At 34.8% G+C, this 22,342-nt stretch overlaps 2 protein-coding genes across 2 annotated transcripts in view; one reads left to right on the forward strand and one right to left on the reverse strand.

The window, feature by feature from the left end:
* Positions 1-9,225, reverse strand: part of LOC126975439 (eukaryotic translation initiation factor 2-alpha kinase) — a 34,269-nt gene extending 25,044 nt beyond the window's left edge. Inside the window, exons 1-4 of the mRNA XM_050823329.1 lie at positions 8,934-9,225; positions 7,592-7,709; positions 6,278-6,428; positions 3,664-3,841 (exon numbers count right to left, since the gene is read on the reverse strand). Coding sequence (XP_050679286.1) covers positions 3,664-3,841; positions 6,278-6,428; positions 7,592-7,709; positions 8,934-9,076 — 590 coding nt within the window. The 5' untranslated portion in view covers positions 9,077-9,225. The remainder of the gene's footprint in view (positions 1-3,663; positions 3,842-6,277; positions 6,429-7,591; positions 7,710-8,933) is intronic.
* Positions 9,226-13,212: 3,987 nt separating this feature from the next.
* LOC126975442 (DNA replication licensing factor Mcm2) overlaps positions 13,213-22,342 on the forward strand; it is a 31,938-nt gene continuing 22,808 nt past the window's right edge. The window contains exons 1-4 of the mRNA XM_050823334.1: positions 13,213-13,381; positions 13,505-13,674; positions 20,719-20,885; positions 21,937-22,126. Of these exons, the coding sequence (XP_050679291.1) occupies positions 13,379-13,381; positions 13,505-13,674; positions 20,719-20,885; positions 21,937-22,126 (530 nt within the window). The 5' untranslated portion in view covers positions 13,213-13,378. The remainder of the gene's footprint in view (positions 13,382-13,504; positions 13,675-20,718; positions 20,886-21,936; positions 22,127-22,342) is intronic.

Below are 22,342 nucleotides of genomic sequence, written 5' to 3' on the forward strand. Positions count from 1 at the left end.
GCTGTTTGATGTGCACGAACTCGTTGCATTCTAAGCCTATGTACTTCATTATCACTCACTAAATAACGACATTCTGAAATAGTTAAACGACTATTTTCTTGATCTGTCTCTATCTTGTCATCAGTGCGGTTAGCACGAGAGATATCTTCCTCACATTTGATTGACTGCGACGACCTAAGTCAGGTGGTTTTCTCCTTGGCCTCGTTAATTATAATTAATCAAAGTGAGAAAAGTTCTCTCGAACCTGCAATAAAGTGTCACTATCACAAAAGATCAACAAAATAAATAGTAGTATATAACTTATATATATAATTACATAAATTTACAAAAATCCTATTTTGCAAATTGAGAAATGGAATAATTTTATCAAATTAATGTATTGTCATCGGTCCTCGATAAATCTACAAGTTTGAACTAAATATGGCCCTTTAAAGTGGGTCAAAATCGCGCCCAAAAGAGTCGGTTACAAACAAACATACATACTGGTGAAGCTAATAAAAAGAGTACATCACTTGTAATGTCACTATCACAAAGAATAACCGAAGTAAAGAAAGTTCTCGTGCATGTAGCGGTAATCGTCACTCACAAAGATAGAAGGATGCACTCTTTGTATAAGATATTGATCGACACAGAAGATGGATCGAAATATTGGTTGTCAAATATTATAGTTAGGTTCAGAAAATTTATTTGTGACTAAACATAAGATTTATCATCTACATATAGTTCATTGTCATAATATGTCAAATATTATAGTTGCGTTCAGAAATTTTATTTGATTTAAAATAAACGAAACGAAAACAAAACGACACACTTTTTACACAAATTATCTTGCCCCAAGTTAAGGATATATAGCCTGTGTTATGTATGGGTTACAAGACAATGATATATTTAATACAATATACTTACTTAAACATACATAAATTCATATAAACATACATTTAAACATCCATGACTCAGAAACAAACATCATATAAATGCTTACACCTACCGGGATTCGAACCCGGGACCTCTAGCTTAGTAGGTAGGATCGCTAACCACTCGGCTATATAGGTCGTCAACTGATAGATAGTTAACAACTGTAGTTAGTTTACCAACTATAGTTAGCTAAAATTAAGTTTATTTTAACCTCCTGAGAAAGTTAGAAAGATATAAAAGATTCTAATTAGTTATTCATTTTTAACTATTCTTTCAATTTGATTTCTGAGCGACGGCGGACAGTCACATCAAAGGAAAAACAAAATTGTAGTTTTATTCAATTTCGAGCATTTTTTTATTTATTTACACCTTTTAAACCTTCTCTGAACTTCCACAAATAATTCAAGACCAAAATAAGCCAAATCGGTCCGTTTTCGAGTTTTAGCGAGACTAACGAACAGCAATGATTTTTTATATATATAATTAAAATAAAAAATATAGACTATGCATATTGAAGAATATTGTAGAAGTTCGGAAGTATTCACAATTCAACACACATTTATATTTTATAATTCAGAATAAATTTTATCTTAGTATTTATCTGTCTCTGCCTGAGCAGGACAGAATATTCAAAAAAACTAAATACGACTTAGGTACCTTCAATTTTGCTTAAAGCAATTATATCCCAAATTAATAGAGGAACTCGTAAGCACTATATTAGAGAGTACAGATCTAGCGCCTGCTAAGTTATGTTTAGCGCCATCTAGCGGTGTTGAAAACTTTGTGATTACTTCTTACTTGCCGGTTCAAATAAATTCGAACGAATTGTAGATATCGTCGATTTGATTCAGATATAATTTGAACTAAGCTAGTTTCAAATAAATGTTTGAAAATTGATATTTAAATATAAATATGTGTATATGTACATGTATATACAGGTGAATTTCTTAAATGGGGTCCATGGCCGAATTCGAAACTATGAGGTAGTATATAAGTACTCAAAAGTGCCTCGGGCCCGATTTTCATGAAAATTAAATCTGTTATTAATATAATAAAATAGTTTAAGGAATGTACGCTTCAAATTGAAATCTTATATATATAAAATTCTCGAGTCACAATGTTAGTTAACTTTACTCCTCCGAAACGGCTTTACTCATTTTTACCAAATTTTATATGCATATTCAGTAGGTCTGAGAATCGGCTACTATTTTTCATCCCCTAAATGTTAAGGGCAGTCCACCCCAAATTATTTTTTCAATTTTTTTTATTTTAGTTTTATTTTTATTTAAATTTTCGCCCTTCTACGATCTACAACTATTTTTGTATCACGATTTTTATATTATTCTATTCCATCCACCAAACCGATATAGGGTTGCAAGATGGCAATCGAATACAATAATTGTAGTACGATATATTTGGTAGGTCTGAGAACCGGTTGCATCAAAATTTTTATAATTGATGTTTTGTAATATGTTATATGGCAATACGACGTTTGCTGGGTCAGCTAGTCATATTTATATATTAATGTAATGCGAACGTTTGGGAACAATTGGGATTTGAACTATACTGCCTAATAAAAGTAAAAGAATAAAGCTACTAAAATATATTGAACAATCAACGAAAACGATATGTTATCGATGAAATCGCAGTTTTTTATTTGTATCATTATTACATCTTATGAATTCTCCCATACCCCTATCAATATAATGCCATCGATCGCCTATCCATCTGGGCTCAACTTAGAAGCATACGTGGTTATTACAACACACTTGTACTCCCTTCTTTTATCATAATAAATTGCGTGTGCTTATGTAAAGGCAGGGAACTGAAGCCCCATTACGAAAATCGAAATACGAAGTTTCGGTTGACGGATCGTACATTTTCCAATTACGAAAGTGTTTCAGATCCGAAGATCGAAACGAAGTTCGTGATTAAACATTTTGTCTTTCGTTTACCTTATTCCCAAATTCACCTATGTCTATGGTTCCGAAATGATATCCGTGCGCACGATTCGGATCCAAAGTACTTTCGTAATAGGATTTAATTTGGAGTTCTTTCGTTTCGGACCGAAACTTCGGTTGTCGATTTTGGTAATAGACCTCCTGGGCCAGTGTCGTTCAAACAACAAGATGGTGATACTGTATAATTGGGATGCAATATTGATATCGTTCCGTGTTTGTGGAGTTGCAGAGAAGGAATTAATCATACAAATTCAACTAGCACCAGAATTCATGGACGATGCGGAACTCGAACCTGTGCCTCTCGAGTTCTGTCCGAGTGCTCTTACCAACTGAGGCAACCGTCTATGTGATATGTCTTGTTCAACTCTCAGGTTGTGGCTGCATCTACAGGATCAACTTTACAGTTGATAACCTGCTCAACCCCAATAATTGCATATTAGGAAATTGACTTGAGATGTCGCTCTTCTCTCTTATTAGGTCGCTGAAATTTATATACAAAAGAAATAACGTGGATACTACCTTGGGGAATGGTAAAATCTATGTACCGACTTGGATTACTTTTCTTCACACACAGTTCGGCACAATAACTTACGTTACTGTATTTTTAGTAAAATTCCTGAGTTATTTTTTCTTCACTTTAGGTTACACCAATTAAGAATATTACGAAAACACAAAGAGTTTATGTTATTTAATATTTTAGTGTACTCTTTGCCTTGTATGTCGTTCTAACCTGATTCTACTGTATATAAAACAGTATTTTAGCCAATATTTATCTATACCGCCTTACTTTTCGTGACCGGATCTGGGATCTAGCGCGCGGACCGTGTTGGAGTGACGTCGGAGCACGATGACGTCACGTCCGCTGCTGGCAGTTTGCTGCTCACTGTTACATCCAGAGGAGCCACACTCGTACACTACTGCACCCGAATTCGCTTCCACCCCCATCCATACTGTCTCGCGGGCACCTGCAAACCAACACCATAAAATATAGAAAACGAAACCTTATTTTAATTCTCAATACTAATACCTACTGGTTTTAACAGAGAAGGAACATCACACGGTGGGTAATTAATTCTAGCTGGTGGCCATACACATTGAGTGAGATAGACACAGTCCAGTGGGAGGCTCCTTTGCACAGGATGCCGGCTAGATTATGGGTACCACAACGGCGCCTATTTCTGCCGTGAAACAGTAATGTGTAAGCATTACTGTGTTTCGGTCTGAAGGGCGCCGTAGCTAGTGAAATTACTGGGAAAATGAGACTTAGCATCTTATATCTCAAGGTGACGAGCGCAATCGTAGCTCTGCTCAAAATTTTTGGGCTTTTCAAGAATCCGGAGTGGCATTGCATTGTAATGGGCAGGGCGTATCAATTACCATCAGTTGAACGTCCTGCTCGTCTCGTCCCGCATTTTCATTTTTTTAAAAAGTCTATTTTGTAAGGCTAAGTTCATAATTATGACAACGCGGTACGAGATCAAAGTAAATGGTGATTATCGTCTACACGTCTCGTTGAAATTGAACCGCACCTGTTCAGTAGATCCGAGCGAGTTGAGATGTAGAGAACATAATATAATATCAACATTCAAGCAATGTATTGTGTGTGATTAATTCCTTCTCTTCAACCCCAAAAACTCACGGAGTGATATCAATATTGTATCTCAATTGAATGTTATCACCATCTTGTTTTTTGAACGATACTGGCACAGTTCCCTGCCTTTACATTTTCATGCCATTTACTCTAGGCTTTTACTTTTAGTAGGCCCTATAGTCCACATCACAATTGTCACGGAGCCATTTTATGGTTCCATTTTTTCCGTTGACTTACGTTCGTATTATATTTACAGTACTAACAGATTTAATTTTCATGAATATTCTTCATATTCATCAAAATTTCGTTCGAATTCATTATGAATTGCCATAACCAGAAGAATATATATGAACCTTGACGATCAACACAAGAACACGAAGGAACAAATCACAAAGTTTTCAACACCGCTAGATGGCGCTAAACATAACTTAGCAGGCGCTAGATCTATACTCTCTAATATAGTGCTTACGACTTCCTCTATTTTATCGGGATATAATTGCTCTAAGCAAATTGAAGGTACCTAAGTCGTATTTAGTTTTTTTGAATATTTTGTCCTGCTGACACCTGCTCTGGCAGAGACAGATAAATTGAGAGTTAAAATTTAATGAATTGTCCTGAATAATAAAACCAAATATGTATTGAATTATGAAATATCAACTGCATTTCTAACATTCAAAATATTCTTCATTCAATACTTCTGAATCTGATTCTGATACAATATTTGAATATTCACTTTAAAATTAAAGTTTATTAATGAAAATATTCTGAACCCTTCAGAATTTAGATTATTTCAAAGCACCCTGGCGCTCGTCTAGTTTCGTCAGTATGGTGTGCAGTTTAATTTTTTTTTATGGAAATGGAAGGAAAACGAGCGTACGGGTGTTAAGTGATCACCGCCGCCCACATTCTCTTGCAACACCAGAGGAATCACAGGAGCGTTGCCGGCCTTAAAGGAAGGTGTACGCGCTTTTTTTAAAGGTACCCATGTCGTATCGTGCCGGAAAACGTGGAAGAAAGCTCCTTGAAAACCGCACTGTGGAGGACCGCCACACATCCAGATAGTGGGGATGATATCCTAACTTGTGGCGTGTCGTGCGAAGGTGGAATTCGGCGGTAGGAATCAGGTGAAACAGCACTTCGAAACACTCCCCAGATAAATGCGGTAGAGGACACACAATGAAGCGATGTCTCTACGAAATGCCAAGTGATCCAGACGTTCACAGAGCACTGGGTTCCCAACAATTCGAGCTGCTCTGCGTTGCACGTGGTCAAATGGATCGAGCTGATACTGGGGTGCGCCAGCCCAGAGATGACAGCAATACTCCATATGTAGCCGAACCTGCGCTTTGTAGAGCGCTAGAATGTGGGCCGGCTTGAAGTATTGCCGTGCTCTATTTATAATGCCCAGCTCCTTCGAAGCCAATTTGGCTTTGCTCTCCAGATGGCCGCGGAATTGGCAATCGCTCGAGATATCGAGACCCAGAATTCCGATACTTTTTTTCAATCGGTAATGACGGTTTAGGTACTGTTGTGATATTTTCGTGCTAGCACTCCTTTATATTTTATTATATCTTTATATCAATCTATAATGCTGACAAAATAAAATGTTATTTATTTTTTTTATTTATAGATAATCAAACCAGGTAATAATTAATTACTTCCAGAATAATTTTCGGCATTATTAAATGTGCGATTTGAGCTGTTTGTGTATGAAAATTGCAAGGTTTGGACTTCATTAATAAGCTGGAAAGAGACCAACTTAGTCTTCACTCATTTCATGCTATTAGAAGACCCGTGAGCATTATCTTACCTGCTATCACTAAGTCATCAGAGTATTTGAATGAAGATGAGAGTAGTTGGTCCGCATTAAAAGGCAGTGGTTCAATGGTGTCACCACTGAGGCTGTACAATCTGCCCCGCAGAGAAGGCACTAGTCTCACCCACTTGCCTCCCGATGTCAGCTGAAATGATACATAACAGTGATTATTCTCTTGTGCCACATGTTTTAGTTAAAATATTACAATTAAGTTTGATCAAAAATTAGTAGCCAAAATAGTGAAAAGTTAAGAATTTTATTTTGAGATTCTTTTATGGTAAGCAGTATTAAAATGTAGAAAATAACCGAACCAAAAATCAAATATAGGTTTAGGTTAACAAGAACATGTCATATAACATTCAAAAGTTGATGGGATAAAAGTTGAAAGGAGTCAAAGTTTTGTCTATCAATTTTATTGTATCAATTTCAATGCAATTTTGTTCTTACAATTCAAGCTGCATGTTCATAGCAATTGATCAACTGAAAATGGAACACTCCAATAGTTGTTAACATTTAAGTTTGTGTGATTGTCATGTGTTTTAGCATTGCAGCATCAAAGAGGTTGACTGGAACAAAGTGTGAAAAAGTGAAAAATATACCTAAAAAAAACACATTATGTAACCACGGACAAGTAAAAAAATAAGGACTCTATGTCACCTTATATAACAGTATAGCACCAAAACAAGCCGATTAATGTGTAAATATGTACATAGCTCCACGCACACATACTACTACAGGACGATAGGCGGCCATTTTGAGAATTGTCATCGTCTGTGACAGATCAGTTTGCGTCTCAATAAAATATTTTAAAAATGCTGTCATGCATTGTGAAAAATAAAGTATATGTGGCCATATATGATTATTTAAGGGAGAAAAATTTGTGTAACTAGTATCCCCTGTAGCCGCACACATACTAGCATAACGGTGGTTCACTTGATAATATCACGGCATGGAGTCCTTCTCTTTTTTACTCATCTGTGTATGTAACTCATACAATTATATACCAAACTAGGCAAACTAAAGGTGCCAGATAATAATAATATTGATAAATTTTATAAATATGTCTAATGGATAGAGTCCTGCAATACAATCTCAATCACACTGCTTTGATTGTAAAAAGGTTTTTAGTGGTATTGTTCTGTAGGACCATAAATTGGAGTTTGCATCTTAATGCAATTACTTATAATATATATAATATAATTATGTTGGTTAGTTTGAAAAATAGAACAGTAAAAGATTTGGTCAAGTATTTTTATGAACAATCCAACAATTCTACGAATTATACGTAATTTATCAAATATAACAAACCTCAACATGATGGAGATTAGATGATACCAAAGGTTTTGTCTCAAGGGCCCATGCTTTGTCACCATTTTCAGTTGATAGGGCTGTTAAACGGCCATCAATTGTGCTCACAATCACCAAACTAAAATAAGATTTACATAATTATATACATCAGCACTGCAACATTTACGTGATATTTCATTATCAATTTCATTCAACATTGTATATCTTTCTTTGTTTCAATTATATAATTAAAATTAACCAATGAAACCAAGAATTTTTTTAGCAAACAACAATAAAACAAATTCAAATATAAAAACCTAGTTTTGTACATAGTGGAATAACACAATAGGATAATCTACGTAACATTCGCTCAAACATGCATTTGACAATTGAAATAATTGCAGAAAATTAGAAAAGAATAGAATTATATTTATTTACCATGGGGAGTGAACATAACATATTGTAACAACACTTGGTAAATGTTATGTAGCTTCAAAGAAACTATTTATTAATTATTGTTGACTTGCAATAGAGAACAATAGTACTGTGTATTAAAATTAGCCTCATTATTTAGCTTTTTCAAACAAGTTATTCTTAATAATAATAATAATAAAATAATATAAGAGGGGGCAAACGGGCAAGAGGCTCACGGGATGGGGAGAGGCGAGGCAACCACCCATGGACATCTGCAACAACAGGTGTGTCAAGAAATGCGATGCTGGCCTTTAAGGTGGGAGTATGCTTTTCCTTTTCTTGAAGCTCCCTAAGTTGTATCTGTTCAGGAAAACCGCAGCTGGTAATTGATTCCACAAAGTGGCTGTGCATTTATGACTCACTAAATATTGTTCATAGTCCAGAAAATTTCCCTTAACTAGCAAACTTTACAATAAAATCTATTGAGAAGTTTAATGAGGACCACTAAAATTAAACTAATTGAAACTCACTTTGCAATAATGATTAATAAAAAAATCCGAAATTGTTAATTATATATTATAATACTTTTGTAAAATACATAATATTGATAAATACAACTACATAAGTAATATAAACAAGTTATGTTTCAATATGTAGGTATGTATCTAGGACTTATGACTCACTATAGTAAGATTTGCTAAGTAACAATTCTTAAGCTTAAATATTTGTACACTTAGGTGTAAGTTTCTTTACACCTTTTCTATGACTTAAGGTACAGCTAAATTGTATACAAATTTATAAATATAGACTCAAATAATATGTAATTTTTAATGTACTCTTGATTTAATCTTTTGATAAGCTCAAGGTCAATATTTGGTATGAAAAAATAGATTTAGTTTACATACTGTTTACTAACAATATAATACTTTAATTGTTTCAATAAACTTACTCGTTACTTAATCGAGCATCATTTGCGGAATGAGGATTACAGAATGGTAACTTTTGTACAGTATCCGCTCGAAGATATGAAACAAAACATGTTAATACGAAAGCCGCCTTCAAGGCAACAACACGCCAATACCAATGCGACATAGTGTTGCAGTTAGATTATTTATGGACATCTCAGAACCCTTTTGGCGGATAATATTATGATGAAAAATCCGATGAAATTAACAACTTGTTACCAGAACAAGTTTGTAAGAAAAAAATACATCAACACACAGCACACTATCAAGTTATCACACCACTGTCAAAAAACTACATAAAATAAACAAATCAACCACAGCAGCTGTTTCTTGTCACACATTTGACAACTTCCACGTAATCCGTCCATCTATGGTCTATCCATAGCCCTCCGTCTACTCATTTATATTTCCCAATAATTACTAACCATGACGGATGTGAACAATAAAAAAAAACTGCGAGTTCCACTCCAGCAGTGCTGGCAGAAGTGAAAACTTGAAAAAGTAATGTGCATATTTGAATATTACGGAATTGTTAGGGAATGATTTCGCACGAATTGCTTTTATTTATCAGAATAAAAATACTAGCATTTATGTGGTTAAATCAATGACGTTCTATACATATAGACAATTCACGGCATACAAAAACAAAGCCGAAATATAGCACATGGCACAAATAACACTATAATGAGCTTCGACTGCTATGTCTATACATTTCTGCGATATTAATGGTCAATAATGAATTTTGAATTTAGAACCCAATTTGGACAGTGACATCAGTGGAGTAGCACTTAGGTATTTTTTAAAGCCCTGACGAAAAAGTTTTATGTTTGTCAGTCTGTCCTTATCTTCTGATGAAGACCCTGTTCAGTCGTTTTTACGTTTGTAATCAAAAATTACACTCATATTATACAGGCGAAAGTTTGTATGTTTATTTATTGGTTTGTGTTTGTATTTGTTATGGATTTGGATCTAATAAGTTATAATAACCTATAATGAGAGAAAGAAACACTCAAATATAATATTTTTATTTACATAAAATAATTCAGTGAACTGGTATATACTAAATGTTAAGTTTCCTAAAATAAATTTAATCTATTAAAAACTCATCTTTAAGACTTAGAAATCAACGGCAACGCTCTTGTGATTCCTCTTGTGTTGCAAGAGAATATGGGCGGCGGTGATCACTTAACACCAAGTGACCCTTACGCTCGTTTGTCCTCGTATTCCATAAAAAAAAAATCAGCCTCGAGGATATGATTCGAGCAAATGACTTATTTGGTTTGCAAAATTCTTCACATCTTTCTTTTGCTACGAACTAGTGCCAATTCTCTTTCATTTTCTAGTGTACCGGAATGCTTAAAAAGATAAGATTTTACAGTCTTTAAAGGTCTGTTATACCCTGTAAATTGCACTAGATTATAATTGTTCGCGTTCTTGTAAGCCATTCACATTCACCGGCAATGACTTGTTGTACACAAAATATAAAATTGCTAATTATTGTTCTCTAGGCCTATAAAAAAAAGAGCGACCCTATAGCTATAATTGCTACTGTGTGTTTCTCTCATACATTCATCTGTCAACAATTGTACTATATTTATTAAAAAAACTATAATTTTGACTAAATTATTTACGCGTTTTGCACACCAATCTTACCTAAATGAAATAAACTTACCAGTGAAAAGTCACACCATCTTTTTTAGCATCGTTAACGTATTATTTGAGCATTTTTTATAGCACACACAGGCTTGGTGATTGACACGCAGTTGAAATATGATTAAGGAGAAAAGTGTGCTTACATTGTCTCTAAGCACACCTTTGCCGTTCTGCTATCAGACTGCGAAAGATATGTCCATATGAATAGAAGGTCATAAGGGTTAAATACTATATTCATCTATTGCGCTATCGTACACACAAAAATGACAATTTATATTACATAACAAATTAAGCGATTCAGAACCATTACAATTATATCACATTAAAAATTTATCTCTCAGAAAAATCAACTTTTATCCCTAACTTCAGAACACCAACGAACAACAGCAACGGTAATAAATGTATAATAGTTTTAAGTTGTGCATTGTGCATGAACCTCTATACTGCATATTATAAAATCCTGGAACATGTTGTTAGGTGGACACATGAATTCAACCGCTATGAAAGACATTACGACAGAGTAGGGATGGATACTTACGTACATTACAATCACCCGTAGATAGAAGATGGACATTAGTGATGAGATTCGCTGTCAGCGTTTGTGGTACAATATAATAGACATCAAAGTACCATATTTTAATAATAACTGAAATCACCATGGCAACCATTGTTTGTTGGGTGCCGATGAACAAAAGAGATTGTAAATAATGTAGTGTATCTCGCTTACTCCTAATACCAATCTTATTTATGTGTCTCTGTCACATTATTATTGTTATTTTAGTGACGGATCTGTTGTTCATCTTCTATACATACTCGCGTCATACATAAGACAAGCTCTTATTCAACTATGATTGCCTGGTACAAAAACATTGTATCAAATTGTCTAACGAATTTTCGATTAAGACACGTGTCATGACGCTAGCTTAATATTTTATGTGTATTAATATGGTAAGAGAAGAAGTTGATAGGGGAGAAGGGATGTCGACATCACTACTACGAACAAATATTAAATCCATCCTTTTTGTTCGCAGCTCGCTAAAATCAAACCTTTAAGACACTCGAAAACTTTTATGGCCTTTTGAATTGGTACCTTTTTATTTTTATGACGACCTGTATAGCCGAGTGGTCAACGATCCTACCTACTAAGCTAGAGGTCCCGGGTTCGAATCCCGGTAGGTGCAAGCATTTATATGATGAATATGGATGTTTGTTTCCGAGTCATGGATGTTTATATGTATATATTTATGTTTATGTGTATCTTTGTATGAATGTTTAAGTAAATATATTGTATTAAATATATCGTTGTCTTGCAACCCATAACACAGGCTATATATGCCTAATTTGGGGCAAGATAATTTGTGTAAAAAGTGTGTCAATATTATTATTATTAAAAAGTTCCAAATTTGTTAAATGTTACACAAATTAAATTTGAAAACAAAATTGATGAACGATGCGGTAATCGAACCCGCGACTTGTCACGTTCCATGCGAGCGCTCTTTCCACTGAGCCAACCGTTCGAGTGAAGTATCGTAGATAAATCTTGCATGTGTTTTCAAATTTAATTTGTGTAATTATTCCCAGAAGATAGTTTATATTTGGAAGAGCGACATCTCAAGTCAATTTGTGAAATATTGGGGTTGAGCAGGTTATCAACTCTAAAGTGGATCCAGTAGATGAAGCCAAAACCTGAGAGTTGACCAACACATGCAACTATACAAGATTGATCAACGATACGTAACTCGAATGGTTATATATCTGAAAGAACTGTCAGTACAAGTAAAGAGCGTGTTTGCAGCAACCAAGGAATGCCAAGAATGAAACGCAACCAATAAAAAGAAATATGCAACCAATAACTACTCCAATTCTAAGCTCGTTCAAGTCAAACAAGTTAATCCTATGTGAGAGTTCCGCTTTTTGCAATTCGACTATTATATACCTGTGTCTTATATCCCTCCTAGTTTCAATTATTTTATACCCCAGCTACTTATTAAATGCATACAGTAAGCTATACGCACATATTTTGTTAACAAATAATAAAATAATATTACATGAAAATATCGAACGGACTCCAGAGTCGAGACTCTTGCCTACATTGGAGGAGAATGAAAAAAGTTAAAAACCAATCTGTGGTTGTCTACGGTGGTGAGATTTATATTTTAGTATTATATCATAAAAGTTTATTATTAAACCCCGGGCTAAGCTTAATCTTCATTGGAACAAGAATATTATCAATAAAAGACTTGGCTTCGGCCTTTCATGCGAACCTATATGTATATGAAGAAAATGAAACATGAAGAACACGAAATACTACTTTTATGTGAAATTGTACTATTTATGTTTGAAGATGAAGATGATATAAAGACTTAGCTTGACTTTGAACAAGCTGTGTAACGTGAAGAATAGAAAAATAAAAATGAAGACTTGGCTGTATGGGCTTTTGACCCCTTTGCCTGTCCAGATCGACGAACAGAACCAAAAAAAAATATGTCTACGGTGGTTGTGGACTGTAGTACTGGCTGTATGGGCTTTTGACCCCTTTGCCTGTCCAGATGGCCAAACAGAACCAAAAAAAAAAAAGACTGTAGTACCAAAAATTCGCGCGCATTATGATTTTTATTGTTGAATGTTGACTTGTGAAGTGTTGACAGTGTTGTTGATTGTAGATACTAAATAAACGGCAATTGTTTATCAATTGGTAAAATATTTCATAAAGTGCGGTTCTTAAACACTTTAAGATTTAATAAACTTAATACTGATTATATAGGAACCAATTGAAATGGTTAGTGTTGTGAGTGTAAATAAATGTGGTGACTTAACCAAACTATGCTTTTTCATTCATGAGCCTATCTTATAATCTCTACGCCACAGAAAAGGATGAAGGATTAATTTTTAAAATTTTTAGAGTTCACCAATCCCAGACACGCCTTCAGATAGAGATGGAGCCAGATCTCGAATGACTTCACCAGCTCGTGATTATGAGATGTTCGAAGATGAAGGCGCTATTCTTGGTGATAATCCGGTGGACGAAGAGGAGGATGATGGCGAGGAGTTGTTTAACGATAATATGGAAGCGTGAGTATTATCTGAATAATTTAGTCACAAGTAAATTTTTAGTTTTATAGAAGCCATAATTTAATCTTATTTGTATTCATTATTGTATATTAACTATAACTAAAGTAGAAATTTTGTAGTAGATAAAACTATATTTTCATTATATTATGCTTTTCTTAATTCTGATATTCTTTTAAAGTGCATTTCCAAACTATAAATCAAGCTAATATTGAGTGGGCTCTAAAATGTATGATACATTTGATGCATGTACAAAACCTAGCCCTAAGGTAGAGGTAACATCCACTCTTTCATTATTGTTACAAAATAAAAAATAATTTTGTTGTCTATTTAGGGGAAGATATTCACATGTGAACAGTTTCTGGTATCTATCCTATTCTCTTTATCAAAGCTATGAAAGTTATCCCATTTCCTACATCATATCTAGGCAGATATGTGCGGCCAGAGTTTCAGTTATGGTTAACATCTAATCTAAATACTGAAATAAATTGTATATATACCAACCTCACTGCTATTTGGTGTAACTAAAATTGCAGTTGATCCTGAAACTGCAATGAAGAAAAATATCAAAGAAATAATCCTTCCCAATGGAATAACTATGTAAAAGAGTAAACTTTAAAGTTATAAATCTACTTTTTATTTTAACCTTACTTCTTTCTTTTTATTTTAATCTTTCATATGTATTGGTATTGTATAAATATTTTTTCTCATTCTAAGTACATAAATTAAGACAGCAATTATCAACTTCCTACTAAATTATCTGAGAATTACCATTATTTATGCCATATTTTCTCTAAAGCTGCCAAATGTGGGATCTTAGAGTAAAATTTTTGTTAGATGAGTCAGAGTCTAGTCAACATTGGGAGCCACTGAGCCACAAATATGGGAGTCCCATACCAAAGGTTTTGTAAAAGGTGACTCATAGATTTTCAAGGTGGGAGAGAAGCATCCACACATCCTATGGACATTGGCATGACCAGGCTAGCCTCAATCGAGTTAGTACCCCACTCATACAGAAAACTGGTCTTTCCTGAACATGAAATTACTAATATCACTCCCATATATAAAGCTGGTGACAAGAGTGACACACCAAATATTTTTGTTGGATATTAAGAAGTTGACTACATCTACAACCAAGGAATATTATCTTAGCATAATCAATAACCTTTTTGATCTTGGTTCCATCCCTCCACCGTGGAAAAATCAGGTAATTATTCCATTACTTAAACCTGGTCAGAATCCATCTGAAGCTACCAGCTATAGGCCAATTGCCCTCTCTTCTGCTCTTGCAAAAGTTTCTGAAATCATGATTAAACAAAGACTTGAGTGGTTTGTTGAAACCAATAATCTCCTTTCCAACTCCCAGTACGGTTTCAGAAAGGGCAAGAGCTCCTTAGATAGCTTAGGTATCCTTACAACTGACATTAGAATAGCACTTCTCAGAAAAGAACACCTTGTGGGAGTTTTTCTTGATATAGAATCTGCATATGATAACGTTTCACTTCCCCTACTCAGGAGTAAACTCAACCAGCTGAGTATCCCCGTGAAGTTATCCCGTTTCATATGTAACATGTTAATGGAGAGATCCATCACTATTAAAGGTCCATCCTCTTACCTCCCTCCTAAGTCAGTTTGGAAAGGTTTACCTCAAGGCTCAGTCCTTAGTCCCCTTCTTTATAATCTGTATACCCATGACCTCAACAGTACCGTTACACCTTTCTGTCAGATACTGCAATATGTAGATGACATTGTCCTGTATTCTTCTGACAAGTCTATACAAGATTCATCTAATCATTTAAATAATGCTCTTGATTATCTTTCTGAATATTTAACACAACATGGACTGTCTCTATCAACATCTAAAAGTAAGGTAGTTTTATTTACAAATAAAAGAATTCTTCCACCTATTAAAATTAAAATTTATGATGTTGATCTACCAATTGTTAATAATGTTAAGTTTTTGGGTATTTGGTTGGATCACAAATTATCTGGCGTCAAGCATTTTGATTATGTCTCACAGAAATGTGAGAAAAATATTAATATGCTTCGCTCACTGTCTGGTGTCTGGTGGGGAGCTCACCCCGTCACTCAAAAATTACTATACAATGCCATAATTCGCACTCATTTAGATTATGGCACTATTTTCTTAATCCCAGCAAACAAAGCAGGTCTAAATAAATTGGACAAAATTCAGGCTAAATGTTTACGTATAGTATTGGGAGCTATGAAATCCAGCCCTATTAATGCAATGCAAGTAGAATGTGTGGATCCTCCCCTCTCACTACGTAGACAATTCCTTGCCAATAAATTTTTCTTTAAACTAGCTGGCTGCCGAGCTCATCCCTTACTCCAAAAATCAGAACAATTAGCTGTTTTATACAATGATAATAATATTGTACCTGAAGACAAAAGACCTTGCGTTATAAATAGTTACCTTTTATTTTCTCAGCTCTCTAACCCTCTCTTTCAATATTCTAAATTGCCTTTATTTTCTATGCCTTTCAATGCTCTTACTTTCCGACCCTCAGTAATTTTAGACTTAGGTGTTGATAAGTTTTCTATTGAAGCAAATAAAACTTTTTCTCATATAATGGACTCAGATTTTCGACATTGGTATAAAATCTACACGGATGTTTCAAAAACAGACATGAGTCCGGTTGGGGCTGCAGTATGGATTCCCTCAACAAGAATTATACTGAGTTATAGCTGCCCACCTACCACTTCTGTGTTTACAGGGGATCGCCATTCTTGAAGCTATTCTATTTGTTAAGTCTCACAACATGAACAATTCTATTATCCTTTCAGACTCTAAAAGTTGCCTCCAATCAATTCTCTCAAATCCGTTTAAGACAAAAAGTCAGTTTCCCATCATTCCCAAAATAAGAGAAACTTTGAAAGAGTGCTATGAACTCAAAATTAACATAGTTTTAGCTTGGATTCCAGGTCACATGGGCATCTCTGGTAATGAAAATGCAGATGCCTGTGCTAGATCAGCTGCTCATTCAGGTTCCTTTCAGTATTCAGAAATATTCACTCATGACTTGTGCTCTACCCTGAAACCCAAGATGTATGAGAGTTGGTCAAACATTTGGCAAGTTTCCAAAACGTTAAAAGGCAAATTTTATGGAGAACTCCAACCAGAAATTCCTCAAAAACCTTGGTTCACAAAATGTAGGACTCATAATAAAACAATAATCTCAACTATATGCCGCTTACGTTTAAACCATGCCTGCACTCCAGTCTTTCTAGCAAAACTTAGAATTAGGGATCATTCTCTATGTGATTGTGGCCTTGATGAGGGAAACATGGATCATTTATTCTTTAGTTGTCCCTTAATGCAATCTTCTCTGCACAATTATATACCCGCTGAAGTCCCCCGTCCAACCTCTGTTAAATGCTCCTCTCCCTAGTTTACACTCCTTTTGTAAATATTTTGTGTAAATATATTAAAATAAATAAGATTAAGTTGTAAATATTATTTAGTACTTATATTAATTAATTATTTAAGTATTTCTATTTGTGTATGTCATTTATAGTCTTACAAGCATGTATATTATTTGTTTCAGATATTATTAGAAAATTAAACTTTATGTAATCTGAACACCGATTATTACCGTTAAACTTAGAAGACACATACTCAAAGCTTGGTAGTCTAATCTAACGTGATTCTGGCAAATCTGTGGTATATCTTCCACAGAAGCCACAGTAGGAAGAATAGAATAGACTGGGCTGTATGGCATTGGCCCATTGTGCTAAGAACTTACGCCCTTGAGTGTACACCTGTGCTAACATGTTTATTCCAGCACTCATATTGAAAGCTTGGCCTGAAAAATTGGCCATCCGAAAAAAAGAGCCAGTTTCTATTCCTCAATGAACAGGTCTATTGCTATTACTTCCCTGCTCTCTAAAATCCTGGAGAGCATAATTAACCACCAGCTCTTGGTATACCTAGAGGATCACCAGTGGATCAATTCTCTCACAACTTCCATTATTTTGGCTTGCCTAGAGCTTATGCAAGTGGACTCTTCTTCCTCAATGGGCACAGAATACAAGTTGTTGTATATTAAACTGTTATTGCTGGAACCTGAAGCTGATGAAAGCTGGAGTTCCCCAAGGCTGTATGCTATCTCCTGCATGCAACTGTTGCATATTAATGATTGGACACCTCCAACATACATTGCTACGCAAATGACACACTGGTGATGTATTCATGTTCCATGCAGGTATCTCGGGAAATCATAGACCAATGCTGGAAGAAACTTGTATTCTAATGAGACCTTTCTTGAGAAGCTTGCGGGATAAATTTATTATAACACTAGAAATAAAGGATTGCTTGTAACTAATTCTAGTAGGCTTCATAAGATACATAATAGCTTTAAAGGTAAATGTATATACTTCTATAATAAATTCCCAGCCACTGTTCAGGCATTATATATAAATAACTTTAAATGTTTTATAAAAAAATGGCTCTTTCGTAAATCCTATTACTCCACTGCTGAATATCTAAATGATCGGACAGCCTGGGACTAGATTGTGATTATTTTATAGCTATAGAAATTACTGTACAATATTGTATATTTTTATTGAAAAGAGCGCAAAAAAAGAATGCTGGGAGAGTTTCTTACGCTGCTTCTTCTCTCTCAGAGCGCCATTTGTTTCCGAAGCGGTAGTAGTATAAGAAATGACATGAAAAAGAATTCTAAAGGAATCAATCTTGAGAAAATAAATGCCTTTTATGCATTTTAAACCAAACACAAAAACAAAAAATGTTAACTCAAGGATCAAACAAACTTGTCATGCCTACTACTGGGTTAAGTTGAGTTAGTAAGTTTTTTATTGGGTTATGTATGTGCTTTCACAACGTGAACAAATGTGTTACTAAATTTAAAATAATTTTTAAAAAAACTTCACTTTTGTGTCGGAAAGGTTATTACAACAAATGAATTTGCTTAATGATACCAGAGACTGGGAATGGTGCGAACACCCTCGGGCTCTTTATTTAAAAATTTTTGTTGTACTATATCACATTGTAATTAATATTTTTTTATAAAAAAAAACTGCTGAGTTCTTGAGCCCGTTCTTCTCAGGTCTGATGCACTAATCTGAATGGGTGGTAGTTTTTGACGTTCAATAAGTGATTTTAAATCCTATTTTGAATATAAATATTTTGGAATTTGACACATTGACCAATTTAGCCACCAGAAGATAAAAGTTTGTGTGTATACCACTAAAAAACCCATTTGTCGTATCAGCGCTCTTTGATAACACTCGTCTTAAAGCCTCGCCTAGAATTAATACTCGTATCGTACTCAGTCATCTGGATGGCTAAGTCAAATTGGCTTCGAAGAAGCTGGGCGTCATAAATAGAGAACAGCAATACTTCGGCAATAGCGCAGGTCCGACCACAATTAGTGTATTGCTGTCACCTCTGGTCTGGCGCACACTGTAACTAGTAAGTAACAGCTCCATTTGACCGCGTGCAACGTAGAGCTGCTCGAATTGTCGGGGATTGCGGACACTTCACTCATATTCAAAGTGAGATGATGAAGACGTTTTATATGACGAATTAAACATTGCTCTAGCTGACGAGTACTGGTTTAGCGCCAATAACCTAATGTTAAATAGTCATTAAACTATACTTAGACTGGTCATAAATACTGTTTTGTAAAATATTTTGCGATATTAAACTAGAGTGGGGTGAAAAAGAGAACCAAATCGCTGTGATTGCATTACACAAAGTAGGTATGGAGCCAAATGCAAGTTTTAAATCTCTCCATACACTTGGTATTAGTAAAATGTTTGTGTACCGGGCTATTAATAGGTACAATGAGACCTCCTCTGTTTGTAACAAGTAAAAGATCTGGTCGTCGACGTGGTGTTCGTACGAAAAAGGTGGTCAAAGCAGTAAGGGAAATAATTCGAAGAAATCCTGTCCGAAAGCAAAAATATTTTATCTCCGGAGATGAAAATGACCTAGAAGCACCTAGAACCATGTCGCGTATTTTAAAATATGACTTAGGACTTGCAGCCTATAAGAGACATACTGGTCATTCGTTAACTGATACTTAAAAAAAGAATAGGCTGGTAAAATCGAAACAACTACTGAAGCGGTACTCAAAGGGAGGCCACAGAATTTTTTTGTTTACGGATGAGATTTTTTTTACAATTGAGCAACTTTTTAACAAACAAAATGACCGTATTTATGCTCAAAGCTCTAAGGAAGCTTCCCAATTAGTCGACAGAGTGCAACATGGGCACTATCCGACTTCAGTGATGGTTTGTTGGTGTATCAAAGCATCGGCACAAGTTATCAAGATACCATTCTTGTAAAGGTAGTGAAGCCTGTTAACAACACCATGTTCAATAATCAAGAATGGTCCTTCCAGCAAGACTCGGCGCCGGGTCATATAGCTCAGTCTACGTAGTCTTGGTTGGAAACGAACTCCTCGGATTTCATCAGAGCTGAAGACTGGCCGTCTTGTCCCTATCTTAATCCGCTGGATTATGATTTATGGTCAGTTTTAGAGAGTACGACTTGCCCTTAACGCCATGATAATTTGGAGTCCCTAAAACTATCCGTACAATTGGCAGTGAAGAATTTTCCCATGCAAAGAGTGTGTGCTTCTATTGATAACTGGCCACAACGGTTAAAGGACTTTATTGCAGCCAATGGAGACCACTTCGAATAATCTTTTTATATTTTAAATTGTTTTATATTATTTTAAGACTGTAATGTTAAAATGTAGATGCGAATGTTTTGTTAAACGGAGAGGTGGTAAAACTGGTGGAATCTGGTATATTTCGTGGTATTACTCTTGATTCCAAATTGCAATTCGTTATGGGGGGCCCCCATATTGAATTGCAATTGGCAAGCTAGTTTACTTTTGTTATTTTCACAGTACTGTCTTATGGTACATTGTTATGGGGTAGTTTGTTGCGCCCGTTCTTAGGTCTGAGGCATACTATTTCGAATTCGAGGTAGTTTTTGACATTCAGTAGGTGATTTTAAATCCTATTTTGAATTAAATTATTTTAATTTGATTACAGTGATTATCGTCCAATGCCAGCTCTGGACAGATATGATGCAGATGGTTTGGATGATGAGGACTACGATGCAATGTCTATGGATGATCGGGTTGCTGCTGAGAGAGAGCTTCAGCGAAGGGACAGAGATGAAGGGAGGATGAGAAGAGATGATAGAGATTTATTATATGGTATGATTGATATTATAATATTATAGTTTTGATCTTTAAATTTTTTTATTGTGTTAGGTAAGTAATATATAGATGCATGTCTTTATCAAAGGTATACCTTTATCAAGTCACACCTGAATTATGAGACAAATTAACTCTTGTGGTTTTAACAGGATTATATTATTTCAGTGAATTATCACATAATTTTTTATAGTCCCCTTTACCTTTTTATAAAAATCCCGCATCACCGTGTTCAGACTCCAAAAGGTCTCTAAAGTACTTTAAATTCCTTTTATTCTTTAAATTTATATTTATTTATTTATTAGCATTGCCAACACAATAATCACTAACCAATAACATTAAATATAATTCTAAATAAGTCTAATCTAAGTGTTATTGCACTTACAGGCAACAACCACATGCAAGTAAAACGTAATTAATTTTAACAACATAAGAACTAATACTAAGATACAATATAATACAATTATATAATAAGATACAATACAATTATAAATAAAAATGAACAAAACTTATTTTACTTAAATACGGCAGAACTAAAATATTACATTAAATGAATAATTTTTGTTGATCAGCAAATTATATTCCTGTCTAGCAACATATCAATTTCCGAAGTTTATACCGAAAAGCAGAGAGCTTATCATTAAAAATGTCTATAGTTCGATCGACTTTCGGAAGGCTATTATAAGTGCGAACAATTCTATTAAGAGTTCGAAAGTGACCTTGCAGTTTAGACTTTGCAGTATTTGTTGAAAATGTATCTTGTTTGCTGATTCTCGGGAGTCTCATGGGAGCGGATACATTAATTAACGAGAGAATTTCGGGGCAGTCAATTCCACTGTTAACAATTATTTTGTATAAAAAGAGACAATCCAATATATTCCTCCTATCAGTCAGTGTGTGCATCTTAATATGAAAATATGTCTGTATCTGATACCTTAATCATAGTTTATTGGAAAAACATGTCGCTATTTAAAAAAAAACGAACTTATACATTCTTTTAGCTTCCTCCGATAGGGGGAATTTAAATACTACATTCCAAATCATTTTATAGATGAATCAGATGAAGAGGGTGGTGATGCACCTCGGGCCAAACGTAGGCGTGCGGCGGAAAAAGCAGCAACTGGAGCTGACGAACAAGTTGAAGAAGGCATTGAAAGTATAGAGAACTTAGAAGATACAAAGGGTTATACAAGCAAAGAATGGGTATCTATGTTGGGGCCGAGAACAGAAATTGCAAACAGGTGAGACATCTTAGCAATTTTCTTTTTATTTATTTATTTATTGTGAGAAAGTAGATACTACGAGGGGCACACTGAAATGATCGGGAATAATAAAAACCACATGCACGGTATAGCTAAATTGTATTTTATTGTTTTTCGAAGTATTCTCCGTTCAACTTAATGCACTTTTCCATTCGTGCAAACCAATCGTTAAAACAGTAATTCCAGTCTGAAGTT

The sequence above is a fragment of the Leptidea sinapis genome, chromosome 36, assembly GCF_905404315.1.
Source record: "Leptidea sinapis chromosome 36, ilLepSina1.1, whole genome shotgun sequence".
NCBI classification, from domain to species: domain Eukaryota; kingdom Metazoa; phylum Arthropoda; class Insecta; order Lepidoptera; family Pieridae; genus Leptidea; species Leptidea sinapis.